This window comes from Parus major, chromosome 5, assembly GCF_001522545.3.
Source record: "Parus major isolate Abel chromosome 5, Parus_major1.1, whole genome shotgun sequence".
In the NCBI taxonomy this organism is placed as follows: Eukaryota; Metazoa; Chordata; class Aves; order Passeriformes; family Paridae; genus Parus; species Parus major.
This window is the reverse complement of record NC_031774.1, coordinates 41,567,938-41,591,626: the sequence shown is the minus strand read 5'-3', so window position 1 is coordinate 41,591,626 and position 23,689 is coordinate 41,567,938. Positions and strand designations below refer to the sequence as shown.

The window sequence follows — 23,689 nt, the reverse complement described above, 5'->3', positions numbered from 1 at the left end:
GTTTTCCTAAAACAAAACCATACACTAGAAAATAAAAATTCCACAGCAACAAGGTAAAAGAAAGGAAAAACAGAACAAGTAATTCACTTTATCAGCAAAAGAAAGATCAAAACCTATGAGAACTGAAAAAAATTATGAAAATCAAAAACATTATTTCCTTAAAAAAAAGGTAACCAAAAATACATAAAAATATTTAGAAAGCATACCACATTGATTTCATAACAGTCAACTTACATCAACAAATTGCCCGCATGTTTTTTGGCATGAAAGGAAAAATTTACAAAAGAAAGTTGTGTAAGAATGCTCTTGGACAAGTAGCATTGCCACATTCTTGTAACTTGCTTTTTTTTGCTGTTGTTTCTTAAAAACTTTTTTAGCAAAATGTTTATTATTTCTTTTTAAATATATTTGTTTTACAACAAAGGGCGATACAGGGAGGCAACAACACATACATCCACACCACATAACATGAAAAGAAAAAAATCTTGCACCTTAACAAATTTGAACTTGTTATTTTTTTTTTCTGCTGTTTTTGGTTGTATTTTTTTATCTTATGTAAAGTTGTTAGCATATTGCAGTTGAAAAATCCTGTACAATTTATTGAATTTACTTTTGCTTGTTTGCATATCTACACATATAATGTTTTTTGAAAAGCAAAGTTTGTTGCTTTTTTGCCTTTTTGGTCAATTTGATATATATTTTTTTAAACATTTTCTTTTTTTCTATAATTTTTGTGTGTGTGTGTTTTAAGGAATGGATGACTGCACATAAAATTTTAACAATGCTAAAGAAAGGGGTGGTGAAGGGGAACTTATGGGAAGAAAAAATGCTTAGGGTGGATGGAGTGGGAGTGTAAAAATCTATGAGTGTACTACACAGGAGATGAAGATGATGGGAGTGAATGTGTAAGTCAGTTGCCATGTCCATGTAAGGGCGGTACGGAGTGATCTAGCAGCATTAGAGCTTCTGGCTGTAAGGAAGGGATGGGCAATATACAAAAACAAATGAGCATATTCATGCCCATCAACAAAAAGAAAGAACAGAACTCTAACATTGACAATCTCACAAACCCTAAGCTGCAACTTCTTCAACATGCAAGTTACAAAAAATTAATAATTATAATATTAATATTTACATTTTCATTAAAGGTTCTCAAATTATAAAACAGTTAAGACTTTTCCCTATTAAAAATAGCAGTAAAAATACATAAACTAATAATAATAGTAATAATAATAATAATAATAATAATAATAATAACCAGAGAGTAAAACAAAAAAACCAAGGAAACTAGTTTTATGCATTGGAATTAGAACAACTTCATCTGTAGCTACCCACAGCCTTCTTGTTCTAAGAATCATCTTTTCTGAAGTCCATCAAATTGACATCAGTATCCTCAATAATTTGAGACAATCATTTCTTGAGTACATCAAATGTACTGTTTCAAATGTAGAGACTGTGTTTGCACACCCCATCCCCACACTCAAATTAGACCGCTTCTATATTCAGATTCCCTGGAGAATCTCAAAAATACAGCTGTAGGATTCTGCCAGTGAAGTAGTTCCTTATTTAAAGACAGAAATAGAGGGAAAAAATTGCAGAAAACAATTCATAACTCTTTTGTTTTGTTTGTTTTTTTTCATTATTAGATTGGAACAAACCAAATCTAAGATAGAAATTCAACCATTGAAAAGAAATACATCAAAATATAACAATGTAGAGATATACTAAAAAAAAAAGCAAAAAATGAAAAAGAGAACTTTGTTCCCAGGAAGAAGGGAGATAAGAACAATTGCTGGATTCTGAAATTTTATTTTTAAAGAAAAAAATTATTCCACACACTTTCAAAGATGGACAAACCAAATGCACACATTGAAAGGAACAGACAAAGCAGTCTAGGGACACTTTCATAATTTGATTTTTTTTTAAAATAATTGTATTCTCTTTCCTTCCATCCCCCTCCCATTTAAATATGTTTTCAATTTTTGGCCAAAAACCCCACCACCCTTGAGTGTTGCTTTTTTTTTTAATACATCTTTTTTTTTTTATCACTTATTTTTAAAATAAACATGGAGAGGAGGAAAAAAAAAAAAGACGTGCAGTCTGGATGTACGTCATAAATAGACATAGAAAAAGATAGAAGAAATTGGCTGAGGTCGACAAATGGGTTATATAATAGCTTAATTTTACTGTAGGATGTTAATAATAATGCATGCTTAAAGTAAGTTGCATTTAGGGAAAGTAGAAAAACAGAAGAGCAAGCAAGGTTTTGGGGGGCGGGCAGGCAGAAGGGAAGGGGCGGACAAGGGGTGTACCATCCATGCCTCTCCAGAAAGGGCAAAGCACATTCCAGCAGGATCTCTGTATTTCTGGGGAAGGTCAGAAGGGGAAAAGGGTGAGGAGAAATTATAAGCTATTCTAGGATATACTTTTCACCCTGACTACGACTGATTTGAATCCACTCAAAACACCAGACTCTATCCTTTGTCCTGACTCTGACTCTCCAAGGCACACCTGAAATCACTGGTATTTATTTTTATGCCTAGAGGAAGAAAATGCTGCCACTGCTAGCATTAAGACAGAGACTACTTTCTCCTATGCAACAAAAGCATTAAAAGCTCAAGGAGATATTACTAATTGGTTCTTTCCTAAAACTGTATCCCAGATACTCTATGTCCTAGAGGGGTCCTCAACTTCCTCTGAATTCCTTAATGACACATATGATGTCTGCATTTTCCTTGTATAAAGACCATCACCTAGATATCAGAGTCCTTCCAAGAAGGAACTCAGGACCCCAGACAACAAACCATTTTGTTTGGTGTTTTAAAAGACAACAAAATTGCATATAAAGCATCATAGGACTCTGCCTAAGATGAATCTCTCCAGGAGGTGGGAAAATCAGGCTGTAAGCACTACATACAACTTAGCTTTCCATCAGGAATGTCAGCAAGATCATTCCATAAGCCATCATAAAGTCATGCTACCACCAATCAGTTGCAGTGGGAGCTACCTTGAGATTGAATTTCTGGGAATAATGGGGATATCCTCCCTGTAGATGTGGCCAGGTTTGTTTTGTGTAACAAACAGGTAGGATGTTTTGGTACTTATTAACATGAGGAGCAATAGCATCTCTAAAGCCACTGATAGATCAGTGTTAGTTCAGGGGAATATTTAATAAGTATAAACACCACAAAAATGAAATAGCCTGGGTTGGTTTTAGATGTATTACTGAGAAGTGTCCAGCTCTGAGAGGAGTTACATAAGAGCTCTACTACAGAAGTGATGAGGTTGCACTGACTAACAGCACAGTGCAGCTGCAGCTGGAATGTACCATGCCTATGCTGGGAGGCTACACTGGACCTGTCTCCTACATCCCTTTGGAAAACATGTTAGGAAGGGAAGAGGTCAAACCACAGAAGAGGAAACCTGGTAAGGGTTATTTATCTCAGGGAATAAACATGCAGGGTACAGAAAGCAAAATGTTGGTCTGCATAGGAAAATCTGGGGATTCATTTGTGGATCAGAAAAAAATGGTTAGGAACAGGAAAAAAAATTACAGAAATGAGGCCTTTTCAGACCTCAGTGGAGATTTTTGTTTGGCAAGGTTACAAGGCTAGTGTCCCTGGACATCACTCCCCACCAGGATTCTGAGCCTCTGGTTTAATTGTACTTAGGGAGTTTCACAAAGAGGCATTTAAGCTTTGAATTTTAATCAGTATTTGTCATGACTTGCAGCTGGATTTTCAGAGCAGTGAAATATCCCCCTTCAGCACTTTAGAACTGAGTGCCTTCTCTTTGATGCAAAACAGACTGTAAGGCATGGGTCTGGCTGCCAACTGTGCAGTCTAAGTCAGGCCTCTCCAGAAAATACTTATGCCCTCTTTGACAATAAACCCCTAACTCATTGCATGAGGGTCTGGAAAAGCCTTTTACTGCCTGAAAGATCAAAAAGAGAACCACAACTGGAGCCAGAGACACTTAAAGAGATGACAAAATTTTGTAAAGGAAATCTTGATGTTAGCCTTACAAGAGGATTTGAAGGGTGCTAAGCAATTTTTATTTGGTCAATACAGAGGTGCTTGAATAGAAGTAGAGTTCTACAGAAAATCTGGGTCCAGCAATTTCTGTTGAGGCTGTGAAAACCTTTTTCAGTCTTTAAAAAAATTCTGGCTGTAAATAGTCAAAATTAGATGTCCTAATTTGAAAATTGGATCCTAAATGCTTCCACATGAAGCTACAAGATGCCATTTTATTACTGAACACTTAGCAAATTATTCCTCAGAAAAACAAAGACTAAAAAGCATAACTAGTGCAGCTTTTTTTTTTTTTTTTTATTATTTTCAAAAACTTAAAGCAGATCAAAGGACTGGGAGTATAAACACCTGTATTATCAAAGCTTACAAGTTTCTTGCTTGAAGGATTGAGCTGATAGCCAGTGTTTTCAAATGAAAAACATCCATATATCAACAGGGAAACAATTATACAAAAATCCCCCTTTTCAGTGACTTCAATGATAAAGTTTTATTATACAATTTTCTGTGTTCAAGTTGCATTTTAAAGGAAAATTAAAAAAGTGAAGGTAATGCACATTTCTCTCTCGCTCTGTGTGTGTGGTGCTAAAGAGCAATATGAAAGATGGATGCTAAATCAGGATCTAGGGCTACACTACTGTACCCAGGTTCATGCTAACATCTCAAACTTCCATGTCTTTTACTGCTCTATTCACAGAAACATACAAGTACAGAATATGCTGAGTTGAAAGGGACCCACAAAGATTATCAAAGTCCAACTCGTGGCCCTGCACAGCACCATCCCCAAGATGAGTCCCACCAGGCACCTGTTCCAGTGCCCAACCACCCTCAGGGTGAAGAACCTTCTTCTAATATCCAACCTAAACCTCCTGGATACAGTTTCATGTCCTCGTGCTCCATTAAAGCTGACAGTTTCCCTCTTTACTAACACACTGAATCCCATGTTATCTGAGTTCTGTCCACTGCAACACAACTCTGGTTCTTCCTGCTTGTACTAGCTCCCAAAACAACCTGTTAGTTCTTGCATGCTTTTAACTTTTTACAATGTTTTTCAGACATCCAGCCAAACAAATGCTGCACACCACAAGTAACAAATAGCTTATAGATTAACAGGACTAATTACTAAGTTTCAAATCAAACCCTCTTCCCTACACTCAACTAAGAATAAAAATCTGTTCCTGTGATTCCCATCAGCTATCCACACTAATTTAAACTGCAAGAGAAGTGTATTGAATTAGCTGGTCCAATGCAAAACACAGAGATAAGAAGAGCCTAAGAATATAAATTAGTTATATCACTTCCCTTGCACCAGCTGTTTGTACTGGTAGAAAGCTCTCTCAATTCTTAAGCCCACGGGCACATCTGAAGCTTAGAAATAAAAAAGCAATCCGTAGTAAGAATATCTATATGAGAATGACTGACACGGTCCCACATGCTGTTCTGTTTGGGTTTGTGTGTAAGAGTTAATTAGTGGGGCTTCTTTATAGCAATGAGCTAAAAACTATCATCAGAAATGAAAGCACATTTATAGCTCTGAGAGCTAAGGAAATCATAGGGCTAAAGTGCTACAGCAGTAAAGAATTTTTCAGGTGTTTGCCATAAGCTTATTATCTTTTCACAGTCCTCCAAATCAAAGAGTATTTGATGCTTCCAGTGCTAAGCAGCCCAGCCAGTATCACTGGCCTGAAAGCATTCTTCCCATGCATCTCTAAACGGTCTCTTTCTCCAGGGAGAAAGATCTGATGTGGTTTTTTTTTGAAAGACTGAAGATTGATATTTGTAGTCAGCCCAGCTAAGGCTTCTTTTTTTTTATGTAAAGCCAAACTTATTTAATCCTAGAAGTCAGTTAAACTGAAAGAAGTCTTTCTGAAGGGATTTTGCAACCAAAACCCAGATTCTCATACTGACAAACTCAGCAGCAGTGTCATCCAATAATTTGAGTGGGAGCAGGAATAGTTTACTGTCTTTGGTCTAAACACACATACCAAAAGTTTTCTGCATATTTATGGAATACTAAAACGTACATAATTTTCTGCAAGTCCACAAATATAGAGCAGTAAGGCTTTATTAGTATCTCATCCTTTCTTCAGTATACAGCTATGAAGCAGACAGGTAAAAATACATGTCATCAGGTTGTCCAAATGCTAGTAAATACTTCATGACTTCTGCATATCTTCTCAGTAGCAGTATCCTAAGAAGTCATATGCTGTTGGACAGGTTAGATCAATGGGCTAAGATAAACAGTATGAGGTTCAACAAGGCCAAGTTCTGGGTCCTGCACTTGGCTCACAACAACCTGAGGCAGTGCTACAGGATGGAGAGTGGCTGGAAAGCTGCCTGGCAGAAAAGGACCTGAGGGGTGCTGGCCAACAGCTGCTGAACATGAGCCAGTGTGTGCCCAGGTGGGCAAGAAGGCCAGTGGCATCCTGGGCTGTGTCAGAAATAGTGTGGCCAGCAGGGCCAGGGCAGTGATTGTCTCCCTGTGCTGGTGAGGCCACGCTGTGCTCAGTGTTTGTCCCTCACTGCAAGAAAGACACTGAAGTGCTGGGACATGTCCCAAGAACAGAAACAAAGCTGGTGAAGGGTCTGGAAAGTCCTACAAAGAGTGGCTGAGGGAGCTGAAATTGTTAAGCATGGAGACAAGGAGACTAAGGTGAGAGTTTATCACTCTCTACAACTACCTGAAAGGAGGTTGTGTACTTCAGAAGCAGGCTGAACCCTTTTTTAGTGCAATATTTTTAATCACTTGTATACTAGGATACATTTTCCATTACTGTTGAAAGTTCCTACAATGTAATTGAATTAATCCCAGAACAGCATAAGCACATTACATTTTCAAAGTCTGCAGCTAATCCAGCTGCAAGTAACTTAGTGGATGGAACTTCCTCCCTTACTTTGTGAGACGAGAACCCAAAGCATACTAGAATTGCTGGTAAAAGGTTTCTCTTGCAATGAACATAAACTTATTTTCTGAAGGAAAAGTAGTGATTCTAGTCCTGCCCTCAATAACACCCCCTTCTTTTAGTATTTCCTATTCCTGTTATAGACATAAACATGTGCTGGGAAGAACCTGTGTTTGCAGCCTGTATCCAGAGATAGATAGTGTGCTTTATATCTTGGGGTTGTAAATAAAATAAAGGAAAGAAAATCCATACAAAGAAGGGTTGTCCACTTCTTGGATGGCTAAAAAATCCAGGAACATCCCAGGCATTACTTATGTTTCTGGAAGACATTCAAGATCTAAAGCATTCCACTTTATAAGTCTCCACTGATGAAGCTACACCTTATTCTCAAGGATACATGGGAACCAGTACAACCATAGACCTTTAACAGTGTACACACAGTACCAAGGGGAGTGTTGGACAAGCTTGAAGAAAGATCAGGGGTATTACTGTGTAAATTGGACTGTACAAACATGGTGATGAATTCCAGCTAACAACAATACACAATTTCCTTGGTAATTGTATCAAGCTAAATAGTGTAATTACTGTGCAGAAATAGTTTTCAGCATTGCGAACATCAGGTCTTTGTAAAATGTAGAGTGAAGAGAGTTTAGAGTGTGATGCTTGGGAAGAGGCTTATTCCAGTAGGCTTTGAACAAGATTAATTTACCTGTACCTTCACACCTAATCTTATTTATTTTATTCATCAGAGGGCATGATAAGGTTTCTTATAGGGCATGATTTATTATACTAAGTTTGAGTAATTTTAAGTTCCCTCCTAGAGTAATTGGGGTGTAAGAGTTAAGAATTGAAATGACCTATTCAAGCACACCTTAAAAAACTGCACTAAATCAGGGATTAATAAGCTCATCTTCCAAATGATGGAAGCAGTACAGCCCTGCTCACAATATTATTTTCCTCGTGTTACAAGAAGCCTTTGGAAGCCCAGAACTGAGTCCTAGGACCATGATGACTTCAGTCTCCTCTTCAGACAAAAACAAGGCAAAATAGTTCTCAGAATTAATACAAGGATTGCCCCACAGCCATCCTAGAAGGGTAAGCCAAGTTGTCCATCAGTAAAATGAGCTGATGCTGCAAATGCTAAGGCTTTAATCCCCAGTAACTTGTAAAGGGAAAATGCTACGTAAGAAACTGTTATGATGAGAAGTTCACTACCAAGTAGACTGATGACAGCTTCTACAAAATTACCACTGGGAAGTGCTAGAAAACTCTAGGTAGAAACCCTGATAATCTGTAGACATAAATAGAATCCCAACTGTTCCTCTGGAAAGGAAAAATGGAGTGCCAAGCTTTTGAGCAGTATGTTAGGTGTTGTTCTCTCACACCACTTCAGACAATGTGAGATGCTCTTTCCTTTTGATTTTAATGATGTTTAAAAGCACTAGAATCCCCTTGAGATCTCAGGCAGAGGTGTTTGGAGACAAAATGGCAAATGCCTATTAATCCATGCTTTGACGTCAATTCTCCTACTAGGCAGCACTTGTAACTGCATCAGACATACAATAGAGCTAACTAACATATGAGCTATCTAGCTCTGAAGCACTGCAGGGGGAATCCTTTGTATAGGAGCTTTCAACATGTGAGCTAGTTCTGTCTATCATTTAGAAAAGACAAGAGGAGATGGTGCTGTGACTCAGGCCATTGGGAATGGATTTTTGGCAGGGCTTCTTGTTTGTTTGTTTTTACAGGCAAGTTTAATACTAGCCATGAAGAGCAGGAGCATAAAGAGAGGGTGCTGTTTTTGCAAATTTTCTTTTGAAAGTTCAGGATTACAGAAATGGAAGGCCGCTGCAGGCAAGTTTGAATCCTCTTTTTCAACATCATGAATGACTGGAATAAATTCTACTATGATTAAGAAGCCAACGCTTTAAGCTGTTTATCAGAGGTTGCATTACAGCAAGAAAGTCCTGGGAAGGGTATTTGCTCTGTTTTCATAAAGGATTGGATTAGAAGAGAAACAGATTTCATTCCAAAAGTTAACTTACTTTTGTATTGATGATATTAGTATCTGGGGCCCCAACATAAGAAGGACCTGGTGAAGCAAGTCTAGAGGATGGTCATGGAGGTGAAGGCTGGAGCTTATTTTCTGTGAAGACAGGCTGAAAGAGCTGGAGCTGTTCAGCTTGGAGAAGAAAAGGCTCCAGGGACACCTTACAGCACCTCTTTCCAGTACCTAAAGGGGCTCTACAAGAAAGCTGGAGAGGGACTTTTTATAAGGGTATGTAGTGATAGGACAACAGCTTCAAAATAAAACAAAGCATGTTTAAATTAGGTATTAGGAGGAAGTTCTTTACGTGACAGTGGTGAGGTACTGGAACAGGTTTCTCAGAGAAACCTGTCCCATCCCTGGAAATGTTCAAGGCCAAGTTGGATGGAGCCCTGAGCAAGCTGGTTTAGTAGAAGGCATGCCTGCCCCTGGTGAAGAGCTTGAGCTAGATATTTGAGGTCCCTCCCAACCCTAACAATTTTATGATTCTATACTATGATGATTGTATCTATGTCAGAACCACGAGTAAAGCCAATATGACCATGAATAAAGCTGAGGAAATGGACACCAAAATTCTTCAGGTCCATACAGACTTTTTAAACAAAAATTCAGGATGATCGCATTTTTCTATTCATTAATTTGGCTTACCTCATTTGTAAGCTTGCCATTCTTTCTCCCTCATCTTCACACCATGGTAAGATAATGTATATCCCACTATCCCAAAAGCTTGTTTACTTTATTAAAGAGGTTGAAGCACTACCTTTCAAAATGGATGGAGAAGGGGGATGGGGATGGATGTGGGGTATTGTGTGTATTTTTTTTTTAAAAACCAACAGTTAATATTCATAGACCAAACCAGGTCAGATTGTTGTGGAATCACTGTTTAAAGTGATATATAGTCATACATTTGAGTATGTTTTCCATATTATTGCTTACTTTATTACCTGAAGTATTTACATTTAAATTTCAGGGTCATTGTTAGAAAATCAACTGAAAAATGACTGCATTAACCATCGTGTCTGAGCTTCATGGTTTAGTAATTCTCAGGAGCATAAAAATCATGAATACCTGTGAAATGAAAGTTAACTGCAGATCAAGTCTAATAGGATGGAAAGTTAATTAAAAGAAGCTAAAAAAATCTTATCATATTAGGCTTTCCTCTGCTGTGAAGGAAGACATTGTGTGGTTAGATTTTAATAGGAAAGACTATTACTTTCTCACAGACTCTAATTTCCTTTATCTGTATGAGCCACAAAATTTTCTCATGCAGAATTATTTTTCTGATGAATTCATTATTCCTGTTCATATTCTTAGTCTAATTGATGGTCTTAAGCACAATAAAAAAGAGATGGAGCTGGAAACATGATGTTAATAGAACAAACACTATTTGAGCAATTCTGCTATTGGCAGACTTCAGCTTTGAACTTTGTGAATGAAACAAAAAGGTGCTCAAATTCTAACCTTATTGCCCTGTGATTTACTGCCTTATTAGGGTATTAATGAACTGGGCACTGTTTTGAAGTTAGAAGAAATGTTTCACCTTCAAAAGACTCATTATAGCCACTTGAGCCTGTTGCTTGGCTTCTGAAAAGGATATTAAATGAGGACACATGCACCAATATTATACTGAAGAAGAACTGGCAGGTTTGACTGTTATTTCCAGTGCCTAAATAATTCTTGCTAGTCTTTCATGGTAAATTTAAGTGTTTAATGCAAAGTGGCTTCTTTTCACAACCTTCCAAGGCATTGAATTATTCATCAAAATGGAAGCATGCCAGAAGCCAAATTATAAGTTGTTCTATTGCTTTCTTATAGCTCCATCACAATTCCTTATTAATTGTCTTATTTCATTGTCTGGTAATTTAGTAGTGGTAACCTCAGCTGAAAAATACTGAGAAAGGCAAGCAAGTGGCAATTCAAACATACAACTACAAAAAGCAGAATTCAGCACAGGAGCACTAAGCTTTGAGATAAAATGACAGCTGTATGTGCTCTGTCTTCATAGGTAGGGAGGCAGAACATGGAGTTAACTGGAAAAAACACTTAATTTCTGCTCTTTCCTCAGCTTCACTCAAAAAAATACATTCCACTTCAGCACTCTACCATGGTATTTCCTGCTTATTATGTCTCAGTGGATGATTTTCCAACATGAAAAATATCTACTTCCAACTCTACAGATATTCTTCATACCAACTTGCTGCCAACCCAAGCTGAGAGATGAGTTTGGGTCTCCTATTACCACTCAAAAGGAAAGACTGTAGGTTAAGGTATGTCGCTTTCTTGGGAACGGCGAGAAGAATGACACAGACTCTCTTGTGGAGTCAAACTGGAGAATTTCTCTTGGTTTATTGCCTCAGATCTTCTTTTATAGACCGATACGTGAAAAGTACAGAAAAGTAAAACTCTTATTGGTTAGTGAACTAACACATCACCATCATTGGTCAGTGGGGTTCACCACCCCTCGGCCTTCTCTTGCAAGAAAACAAGGAACAGACAAACAGCACCTGCAAGGCTGTTCTCTATCTCTGAGGATTGTTTTAATTCCTCCTTATGATTTCCCAGGCCACTTTCTCAGGCGAGACTGAGAAAGCTATGTGGCCTGCTATTCCACAGGCACCGTGCTCCCTGTTTCACAGCTAGCATCCATAAAGGTAAGTACTTGGCAACCTTGTAGCTACCCTATTGCCTTCAATGATCTTACAGAAATATGACTGACTGAATTTTTCAATTGAGCATAGGTAAATGACTCCACAGGAAAAGTGAGGGATGGATTGAAACCCATCCCCTAACCCCAGCGCTGCACGGACTTTACAGGGACCTTACAGGGATACAAAACCTTAAAAGTCAGTGGACTGTTCTCTAAAACCAAACAGATCAGTGAAAAGGAGGAAACACTTTCTGTTTTCTCATCTATGGCATTCAGGTATAGTTATGGGTGAAATTATTCCTTTTGTTTAAACAAATATGGCTTTTAATAATGAAAAAAAAAATTTATTCAGAAATATTTCCTCTCCTTGATTAATGCAATTCTTCTTTTAAACTCAGCAGTAGTTTATCTTCCTTCCACCTCTGCAACTGTTGCATGCCCTACAAATAATTTCCTCCCCGCATTGCTCCATGTTTCTCTTGACTACAGCTTGTTAGTGAGACACCTAAGGAAGCATCCTTTTAATATCTCTGATTGTATTTATAAAAAGCAGACAATAGCATTCGTCACTCGTACTAAAGGTCTGAAAAGCTTCTTTTTATAGCCTGCAAAACATATGCCAAATCTAAGATAAACAATGTCACTGAAGTAGGAACTGCATTTCTGGTCAAGCACCTTACCTGACATATAGGGCTGGGTGCTCTGTTAGATATGATCAAGAAGATCCATAACACTATCAAGTGAAGAAATGAAAATGCAAGTAGCAATGGATTACTTTAAAGACAGAAAAAAGCAAAAGGAGGGTTTATCCCTGCTCCCTTCAAGAACATTAATGAGCAGAATACAGATGCACCAGCTGGGCTCAAAAAAGCAAGTGAAAGTCAGAAGCTGCCTGATCTCAGAAAACCAACAGGCATTCCTTATGTATTCATACAGTGTAGAATAAAAGAGAGCATTGTAATGAAATACAGTAAAAAATGTAGATGATACGCACCTTATGAAAACAAGCTGTTGTATTTGACAGCTGAGCTTTGAAATACTCCAGCTAAAGTCTCTCCTCTCTGTTAAATCATGTGGACTTTATTTCCAGCCTGTGATTTAAGGTCTAGCTAACACTATATAGTGATTTTTTCCCACATATAACTATAGAAATTTTGCCCTAATACTATAAACTGCTAAATACTTTCTACTGTCATTAATCTCAAGTCACTCAACATCTCATCAGGCTGCCAGTTTTTCCAGCCATGTGGTTAATGTAATTAGCAAACATGCATGCACATGCATATGTACAGGAATCCACACAATTTCTTTGCATTTTTTTACTATGAAAGTATTGAATTTTCATCCAAATTCCAAACTGCTATAGAGATCCAAGTGCTGACTCCTTCCTTTCCCAAAAGAAAAATTAATATCCCGTTCACAGATGCTGTGGATGAAAGCTTTGGAAGAGAGTTATAAAACAAGTGAGGAATGCAGCAGAAAATTTCTGCTTTTGGTAATTTAAGCCTATTACCAAATGCAGTCTCCCAGGAACTCCTTGTACATACAATTGGGTTTTTTCCTATATATGCTATGAATTATCTAATCAGTTCTTTCTGATCTAATGTTCGGTTCTGGCAAACAAACTTTTGAAACTTAAGAGCATGATTTGCTACCCACCTGCAGCAGTTTTACACTGATAATGCTTATATGCATTATTGCTAACTTACATTAGCAGTAAAGGAGAGGTACAGCATGTGCATCATTTCTTACAGTGGAATCAGAGAAACCTAAAATATGACATGCAGTCTATCTCCTGGGGACAGGATATTACCATCACTCTGTTTTCACATCTAAGGTATTTGCTAGAAATATATGAAATCTGTAATTCCATTATGTAACTGAACAATACTTACAGGTTTTTCATATACATTTACTATATACTACATATGTATAAATATGTTTAAACACACATTTTCTTTTCTTTTTCTTTGCTTTCTCTTTCCAGCACCTTTCCTAGTGCTCCAGTCAGAGACGTAAAGCTCAAATTTATTGGATTTTATAAAAGGAAACTGCATTTTCCATCCCTTAATCCTTGCAAAGACTCTCCTTCCTCCACACCAGTTCCCTATGCTTATTAAGCTTCCCAGCTACATTCAGAACTCAGCGCTGTATAAGCAGAGGCGTCACTGCAATGGAGCAGAGAGATAACAGTTCCTCTCTACTCGGCTTTGTCAGTACTACCCCTGAAATTATATGTACAGTTCTACCCATTTCATTACCAGAATAAAACAGCACAAGACAATGCAAAAGAGAAAACCGATAAAGAACTGCTGTTCAATAAAGAACAACAATCATTGCTCTAAGCTGATGCCTAAAATCTTTGCCTTCACTGCAGATAGCTTCATCATCTTGGTTTGCACTTGCTGAAATCTCCCTTGAATTAGAAAATTGATGTAATATGACACACACAGTAAAAGCTGTCATTGCTCTAACATGGCTAGGCTCCCAGAAAAATGACCTCCTCGTGTGTGTATCTGTTGAAAGACTTAAGAAATCTGCAGGATCAAAATACAACTTTTGTTTAAAAATGGAGGTGAGATTAACTAAGGTTGGAAACTGAAAGAAGAATTAAGACTCCAAGGTCTTATTTCAAGTTCTGCCATTCAGATAAACCTTAAGGGCCCAGTCTACAAAAGGATTAACTCTCTCTTGACAGTGTATAAATCCAAAATTTAGATCTTAGAAGCAAATGTTCAAGTGCTCTAATATCCACAAAGCTCCCCTTAGCTGCTAGAAAAATTATGGCAATATAGCTATAAAATTTTGTTGGGGCTATTGGACAATCACATATAAAGCCATCCCCGGGATATAACTACTAAAATTCATTTAAAATAAGCATCTTGAATGTGCAGCTGGCATCAGAGATTAAATGCCAATAAAGTACAATAAACAATATTGCTTGAATAGGGATTTTAAGTCTAAAGCCATAGGTATCAATAGCAATTGATTTTCTGAAGGCCATCAAAAATCTGGGCCTTCACAAAATGTCTGCTATTACAGTAGTCCAAATGGCTTTGACCTGACTTGCTGCTTAGACTCCTAATTAATTAGCTTCAATGAAATGTAAGCAAATTTGGTTTGGAAAAGGAAACAACTGTTCAATTTCCTCAGGACACTTTAAACATTTCATGTGAATACAGTGCTCTTACATGAGGCACGCCGAGCCTGGCAGGTCTTAAGAGTTTCTTAAACTATCTGAATTGGGAGCTTATGTTTGGACACTTGCCACCTACGAGACAGGGCAGCAGAAAACTTGCAGCTTGTCATCAGGAAGGAAAGGTTATCTGAGAGGCAAAAGAAAAAAGTCACCAGGAGAATAAAAAACCTACTGGTTCAATAGTAAATGAGGTATAGATGACTGGGATTCATTTTTCCTATACTATCACATCTTGGTGTGTGCTGAAGACAGCACTACCAGAACACTCATTCTTCAGCAGAGAACTGTGTAATTCCTTTTTGCAGAGGAGGCGAGATAGGGAAAAAACTGCTGTACTAGGATTGCCTGCTCTCCTTGCATGGAGGAAGAATTACTAGCAGAGTGAGTTAGACACACAAATAGCTGCTTTCATCTTTCAACAATCCCGTTATTAGAATAGAGGTGCTGCAGGCACAACATCTGCAGTTTGTTTTACCATCTGTTTCTAAAAATACCATCTCAGTGAAGGAGACTTCTTTCCTGTCTCTCAAAATAATTTTTGTTTGCTTTTTCTTTCCAAGGGAAAAGTGATGGATATGGAAAACAGCATATGTGGGAAAGATCACTCAGCTTCAGGGGTGGACTTTGCCATTGCTATTCAAAATACAATGAAAAGCTGTGAACAAAACAACTGAAAATTTTGAAATATACTGGCTCAACTCTTTTGATAAATGTAATCAAAGGGTTTAGTCTTCTAATGTAACTCGTACAGAGATAGTGACAGATGTTTCCTATGGAGGAAAGTATGGTTTAATGTTCTGGGGAACCTAATGGGGGAGAAAAGAAATTGAAAAACTGAAAAACATTATAAGAAGCTCCGAATTTATTTACAGGTGAGGTTTACTAGTCATATTTTCAGAAATCAGAAAAGGGGACAAATAAAGTGGGGGGACAAAAGAAGTTCCCATAAAATACTTCAAACTTAAGCTTACTTTGTTTCATAATTAGAGATTTTGTTAGAATGGAATTTTCACTTTCTTTAAAGCACCAATTTCAAAATGCAAAACAAATAATCAAACCCAGCATTTTAGGGGTCAAGGAACCTTTTCCTGTTTTGGATATGACACAGACAGCTCAGAAGAGACTAGATGGAGTCCCTGCAGTACTTTGACAGCACCAAATCTTAACTTTTTACTAAAAAGAACTAATCGTTTATATCTTCAACTACTTTTCAGTCTCTGAATTCCTTTGGGGCTTATTTGGCATGTTTAAGCATGTGAAGTAAAGGGTATGAGAGAGTGAAATGTTAGAGGTTAAAGACCCAAACAATTGGCCATTTGCAAAAGCAGCAGGTGCTTTGCTGAGGCCAGATTTGCACCCCCACAACAAAGGGGCAGAGGAGATTTTTGGGTTTGTGGTAGCAAAAGTTCTGATCTGCATAAGAACAGCCCCAGTGCCAAGAGGGGCCTTTCACCAGGGGACTGCACATGGTCCCCAATGTCCCAGGGAACGCCACCCATCAGCCACGGGAATACGGGCAGATCGGGTAGTACGGCCAGTTTACTGAACAAAAGAGCACTTTATTCTGTTTCAGATACATACATACTCCCACTGCACTTTCTCTCCAGCTGCCAAACCTTTTTAATCCTCTCCACAGGTCTCTGAGAGTCCCCAGAACCCTGGCAGAGGTAAATGATTCAAACCTCACCAAAGACACTTCCCTGCTGTGAGTTGAGATGCGTGACAGGGATCCTCTGTTTCAGACTGTGCTCAGATCTCAAGCCTGAGTCACACTTGCCCTCGCTCACAAAACACCTCCCCCAAAATGATGGGATGTACTAGCAGCTTTCTGAGTTATACAAAAGCCAAAGAGTTGAACTAACAGAACGTAGCAGAAGCATGAGAAAGGGGATAAGGCAAGATTAAATCTATTTGTTCCACATTTGCTTATAAAGATTCTAAACAAGTTTATTCTACTATTTCAGTTCCCCAATATGCTTTTTTAAGCCAGAACATAAACATGGCATTAACAGATGTACAAATATACATACATGTACAGAGAGAGAGTGTGTGTGCACGTTCTGCAATATATTTATCATCCCTGTCTTAGCACTAAAGAAATTAGAATACAGGAGAACCATGGATTCTAGGGGAAATACTGAGTCTCCGGGTACTCCACAGTAGACTTGTTACTGAATGAAGAGAGGTCAGAAGAAGAGAATAAAATTGTATTTTGATACATTAGAAAATAACGTGAACAATTTACAGGACTACTTTTGCTCTTTTCATTGGTCAAATACAAAATTGATGAACTCCCCAAGATTTCAGCAGTGAAATCAGTAGTTGCCAAAACTAGTATCTAAAATCTGTCATACTGGTTTCAGTAGTAGGGAAAAATCCTGAATTATGGACATATATTAAAAAATAAAAAAGGCTTAAAGTTGCTTTGCATTTCTGCTGTTCCTTAAAGACAGAGAAACATTTCTCCCTTTTGTAATGCCTCTGACATTTATTGTTCTGACACAGGTGGAGTGAAACCAGTGGAGATAAAATTGGGGGCATTTTCTTGTTGCTCTAAAAGAAGCTAATTTTGAGATTTTGTACGTTAGTTTGTAAATAGTTGTAGTTTCTCTTGAATGTCCAAAGAGGAGCTGATGATCCTTCTAACACCACCCCATGGGGCCAAAGAACTTTAGCTTTTATGAGACTCAGCAAAAGTAGAAAAAGAAGGTCCTTGGTGATGGCTCTTTTGCAAGGTTTTAATAATGTATTTATTTGTGCAAAGATCAAATGGATTCTCAAGTTAGTAGACATCTGAGATTTCAGATCAAGACAATCTAATTTGTTTTTATTTTGTTTTTTTGCTTCCATGCCTTATTTCCAAACTGGTATGGTCTTTGTCATCTGCTCCTCACAGACCATATAAGATAAGTAGTATTAATGGAATACTACACATCCCCTAGGAATTGTGATCTCCCACTTCTTACACTTGGGAGAAAGCACTGATTTCTACAACTTGTAAATAAAAAGTTGGAACTGAAACAGAAAGGCAAAATGAAGACAAATTAACAACCCCTTTGATGTAATTAGAAACTTTGGTTTGTCATGATTCTACCTGGGTTGAAAATAGAACAGGTCTTCCTTCTCTACTGAGGTATCATTCTAGGTGTTATAGTTCATGTGAACATCAGTACCTTTGAGCTTCTAGTACATAAGGCTATGTGCTTAGGTCTAAGCATGATGACCAAAAGAAATTTGTAAGAAAAACCTTTAGAAGCAAAAACCTATCTCTGTCCCTAGTATCTGTAAATGCTCAACATGATTTCTCTCTAAGAGACATTACTTATCTTTCAGAAATCAGATACTTTCTTCTTGTTTAAAGGTAACTAACCAGTTGCTACAGACATTTAAGGTTCCAATAAACAAACATTTGCTTTCGATGCAAAATCTGTTTCTGAGTCATGTGCTAGCTCCTCTCTTCCACTGAATGTGTCATTGGCTATTTTTATTTTCTTTCCCATATATTTTATGAAGCTGAAAATCAAAGCTAACAGGGACAAAAAGCAAGTCGCAGCAGGTTGAAAATATCATATCTTAGTATTTTAGACATGTGTCAGCTTGATAACATAGGCACAGCACTAGAGGGATTGCCAGAATGTGACAGTGCACATGGCTTTGAGTTTAGAGAACACGCTTTAAAAAAAGACTGGAAGGCAGCAAGGGCAAGGTAGCCAGACTGTGGGGCTGATTCTGATCTTTCCTATCTTAAATGCAGAACTGGGGAAACTTATACCAGCTAAGTCAGGCTGGAGAAACTGTTAAGTTTTTAAAGGAAAATTCTACGAGGATGCAGATCCAAGTGATGGAAGCGCTGATCTTTATATCTGTATATTGCTGTCCACTCATGACATTCATTTATGTAGACTAAGCATGGTTCATACCAATGTGTGTGTTAATTCTAGAGGGAAAAGTGATATTTAATGAAAATAATGTCACACCAATGACCCCTGACATTAAAATACTTGACTTTTGTATCCCTCACTTTACTCTCTCTGCATTAGCAGACTAGGAATTGTACCTACTATACAAAAATATGTGATAATGTTACTTCTCAGAGTAAGCAAAGATAGCATGTAGTAGTAAAAACTTAACAATGACAGTTTATTTTCACATTTCTGGTAGGCAGCAGTACAGAATCATTTTGGGGTACTGAAGAGTAATTTGCACCTGAATATCAAAGTCCATTAAAACAGTAATTAAATCTCCTTTCACTTCATCTTTGCCTCATTTAGCTAGAAATAGTTAATTTACCCAGCCTTACAGGTAGGCAAATAAACAATATACATATAGTCACAGAAGGAATCAGCAGCAGAACTCCCAGTTCTACTCCAGAATAGTAGACTCCAGGAGTGCTACACCAGAGTTCAGGCTTTTTATTCTTGGCTTAAACAACTGAACTCTCAGCTCTTCCCCTTGCTCAGTGACAAATGTCACAAAAGCTGAAGCCAGCAGCCTGCCCCGAGACAGCAAATAAAAATAAAAACTAACTATATCTAGTGGCAGATATCCATGTATAACGTTACTGGGGTAAAACAGAGCACAACGGGATCTTTCACAGCATCTCCTGCACTTGAGTGAGCCCCTTGCCCCTGCAGAAGGCTGGTCACAGGCACACCAGAGGCTTCATAAGGCAAACAGAAGTCACCATTCAGTAGGACACAGCAGCTTTATCACAGCCTGGAGGTTACTGTCCTGATGCTGGACGCTTGATTGTCACATTACTCCAGTCTGAAGGTTACCCTGAACTTCATGATGCAGGGGGCTAAAACTCCAATTGTTCTGCTCCAATAAGCTGTCCTAAAAAATTGGTTTCTTTTGCTGTTTGCCTCATAACAGGACTGTTCTGGTCTCTCTGCCAGAGGGCAGTATTACACAAAACTACAAGCTTGTTGATTACAATATAGTTTTATAAGCAGTTGCTTTACTTAAGCAATTGCCAGGAAAAAGCTTTAGATTCAGTAGGAATTACTAGTTATGAAAAACACATGAGATCTAAAATCTAAACCAAGTCAGCTTTAAATATTAATTTTCTGTTGTTATAAGTACACTCAGTATTTTTTCTCAGATTACATAAGAATTAAGAAAACTAAACTGAGCATAAATCATTGGTTCCCACCGGTGAAAGAAAAGTGATCTTTTTAATTCTCTGCATGTACAGAAAACACATCTTGTGTAAGTTAAATGAAATAATTGAATAATTCCATGTTAGAAAACTGAACATATCCCATCACTTCCCTCTTCTGGTGACAGCCTAAAAAGGTATTGTATCATGGTCCTGTGAGAAAAGTTCACAGATTTCAACATCTTCTCTTCAGAACAAATGAATTCCTACAAAAAACCTGGAATTTTAGCTAGGCTAAAGGTATGTGTAAGTATGCTTTTTGTGATGTTGTGAACATTGTCTGCATAAAATTTTCCTCCACTAACTTGAGCTGATCCACTGATACCAGCTGATGTATCCTAATGCACTGAAGCTTCCTGTACCATTAATGTAGCTAGTACATTCACAAAAAACTGAATTAAAGTATCAGGAAATGAACCACTGGACAAGCCAAATTACATTTCTTCTAAATAGTGTTTCTAGCCTAAGCAGATGCTTGAAAACCCAGCTTGTTTTCCTCTGCTTTACGCATTATTGCACATTTATGATGCATATGGCAGAAGACACCCCAGATGCGATTCCAGAATTGTGTTCAAGTCCTACAAGTAAACATCAGCAAGCCAGTTTTCACCAGCACCAGGAAGAGGCAGACATCACACACTGAGACAGAAGAATGACCCCACAGAGTGAAGACACACTACTCTTAGAAATCCTAGGTACATCCTAGACTTTTGCCTAGGAACGGTGGATTTTAAGAATACATTCACACAGATATCCTTTCATCTGCACATGCACAGTGATATTCCTTTTCCAAGACTGCCTTTTATTAAAAGTCCTAGGTACATCCCATTTAACACACAGCCTGAATCCTGTGTGGCGTTGTCTGGTGCCTAAAGCACAGATAGCAGGAATTCTTACCCTAAGACATCAGCATGTACACACAAATCCCTTAAGAAGCTGTATAAAAAGTCACTTTAGCATTATGCCAGTAAACCACTTCTAAGAGTGAAATGATAACGGAGTTTGAAAACTGCTGAAAACAGACCAGCTGCAAACTTGGTCTTAGGAAGCTCTGCGGACATACTGCAACATCCATCCTGAAGCCTTGGGGAGACACTCAGGACATCATTCAAAGCTTGGTGCCTCTTTGCGGACCTCCCTCGGGTAGGTGAGGAAGGGAAGAGGGGAAGGAAAGGGGATGAGGGATGACGGAGCGCCGAGGAGCTAAACACCAGCTTACGAACAGAGAACAGAATCACATAACAACACGGGACCAATGGACCTCCAAGACACAGTGACAAGACAGATGGACACAAACAAGACGCAAAATTGCTACTGAGAAATAAAAAAAAAGCAAAGAAACCCCATTAAAAAAATAGATCTATAACTCCAAGGCTGCAAGAAGCAGCCAAGGGTACTGGCATAACTCTTCCAAAAAGAATAAATTATAATATAAATAAAAATTAAAATTAAAACAATATCCCCCCAAATCATACACTACAGACTTGCTCGGTTAGCCTGAATGCATAGCTCTGATGGAACATACGATGGTGTCATCACAGCCCATGCACCGGTTAATGAAGGCCATGGTTAGTTACATCAGCTAAACTACAGCATGCCAGAAAAATGATCTTGCACTGACCCAGAAATAAAAGATACGACAGACACTCTGCATTGCAATAAAATTCTTTTTATGCCATCTGCAGTTTCTAGGGCTCTTTACATTGGAAGAGTTTTTCCTGGGAAAATGCAGGGTAAAGGGGAGGGCTTTTTTCTTCTGGGTGTTTTTTTTTTCTCTGAACTCAATTGAAAAAAGAAAAGGAAAAGGGAAAAAAACAGGATAGAGACTTTGCAGAAGTTTAAAAAAGTAGGAAAATAAAAATAAAGGAGGAAGGGGTAATACTCTTCATTCTTTTGCACACAACTTTCTTGGGATGTCCGAAAATGTGGATTTCTTGAGGATGGCAAGAAAAGATTTTGTTGCCTTTATTGGTTTGCAGATCTATATCTCATTCTTGAGATGATTAAATCATTATTTTGTTGGAAGAACTCCAAAAATATAAATTGAGAATTACAGCGATGATTTTAAAAATTAAAAAATAGCAATATGGCACGGTTACGAGCCAAAAAAAAGAAAAAAAAAAGAAAAAAAAAAGAAAGAAATATAAAAGAAACTAAAATATTAATCACCAAAAATTCATGCGGCACAAGATGAGGTGAAACGACAGAAAATGTTCTTCAAATATATACAATGTATATATCTATCTATATATACACGGAGTATGTGTGTATATATCGATTGATATACCTGTATAATTTTTTTGTTCTCCCTGCCCCACCCTACCCCGAGGCTAATTGGTAGATGAAATTATCAATTAAAAGTAAAGAAATAAATAAAAGGAAGAAAAAAAAACTAACAAAAAATAAATTAACGTGCTTTTTCACCAAGAAATAACAATATCATGCATCTGTCCACACCAGCGGATGCCAGGGTTAGATGAAGGCATGAATTTCTGTGTAAACATGTGATTGAATGATAGGGGCTACTGCTGATATTGGTCATTTATTACTTTAGCATATAGATATATATATGCACACTGTATATATAGTGCATATATAGATAAAATATCCTCATGGGTGGGGGCCTTTGGAGCTTACATAGATAGAAAGACCAAAATGCTGAAAACTAATCTCAGTATTCCTAATGTAAAAATAAAAAAATAAAAAAAAAAAAAAATCAAAACCAAAAAGAAAACAAAACTTCCTGTAAGTCATCTGCATGATTGTAAAACTTGTTCATTTGATTTTGTTTTGGCTGTAAGATTGTAGCTAGGAAATTCCATCAAAGAAGTGATGCTGTTACACCCTGGGAAGTGTTGCGGATGAACCCCTGTCCTTTGGGTCCACATGGTATTCAGCTGATGAGATGGGAAGTCTATTTCTCTGAGTACTCAGAGGCATACACACAACTTTAAAAGGCACTTCTTATTTACAGCACGAGAAATGGGCAAACATTCCCGCTTGTCAGAGTGAAAGACTGGGGGTAACCGAGCACTGGATTGTGTGGGGGTGTTCCTGTTAGGAGAACAATGAGAATTCCCAAGGTGCTTTGGGGAGGTTGATGCAGTTATGGAGGAGAACAGCCAAATCAACACTTCTTTCGGTTTCTTCAGTGAAGTCTTCACTTTCAGCATATTGGTTTTTGTACTGTGCTGGCTGTTTTGGAAGACAGATTATGGTTGTTTTCTGCAAATAAATCTCTGACCCAGGCAGCCTGCAGGTGGATGGCTACAGGCCAGTAAATTGTAGATACAGAGAGCGTATCTGTTGGATATGTGCCTCCTGTGAGTAAGGGCACAAAACACTACGTAACTTCCAATGCAAAGAACTGTAGATTTTGGCATATCCACTGCTGTGCCCAGTCCCCCATCACCAAGGCTTACAAGTCTGATTAGACAATGACAGCCTTAACATATATGAAGCCTTTTGGGAAACACAGAGTAAACTTCCCTGGGGGTGGAAAAAAAGGATCACATAGGAAATTGATGTGCTGATAGGAAAGGAAAACTTGCAACTGCATCAGGGAAGAAACAAAGGATGTGTCAAGCCAGGGAATAAGGATTAAGCCCTACAGACCATTTCAAGAGGCTGCATTCTGGGCATCAGGCTAATTGATGTATGTTTGGGTCTCACTGTTTGGAGTAGTCCAAGGAGCAGCTTGGGCT

General features: G+C 38.0%; 1 protein-coding gene across 14 annotated transcripts in view; it reads right to left on the bottom strand.

Annotated features, from left to right (window-relative positions):
* NRXN3 (neurexin 3) overlaps positions 1-23,689 on the bottom strand; it is a 964,547-nt gene that overhangs the window by 9,709 nt on the left and 931,149 nt on the right. For 3 of the 14 annotated variants that reach the window (XM_015631171.2, XM_015631168.1, XM_015631169.1), the window contains one exon: positions 500-970. The exons of the other annotated variants lie outside the window; for them this stretch is intronic. In XM_015631171.2, the coding sequence (XP_015486657.1) occupies positions 861-970 (110 nt within the window). In that variant the 3' untranslated portion in view covers positions 500-860. Of the gene's footprint in view, positions 1-499; positions 971-23,689 lie in introns of those variants that run through there. 14 annotated transcript variants of the gene reach the window in all.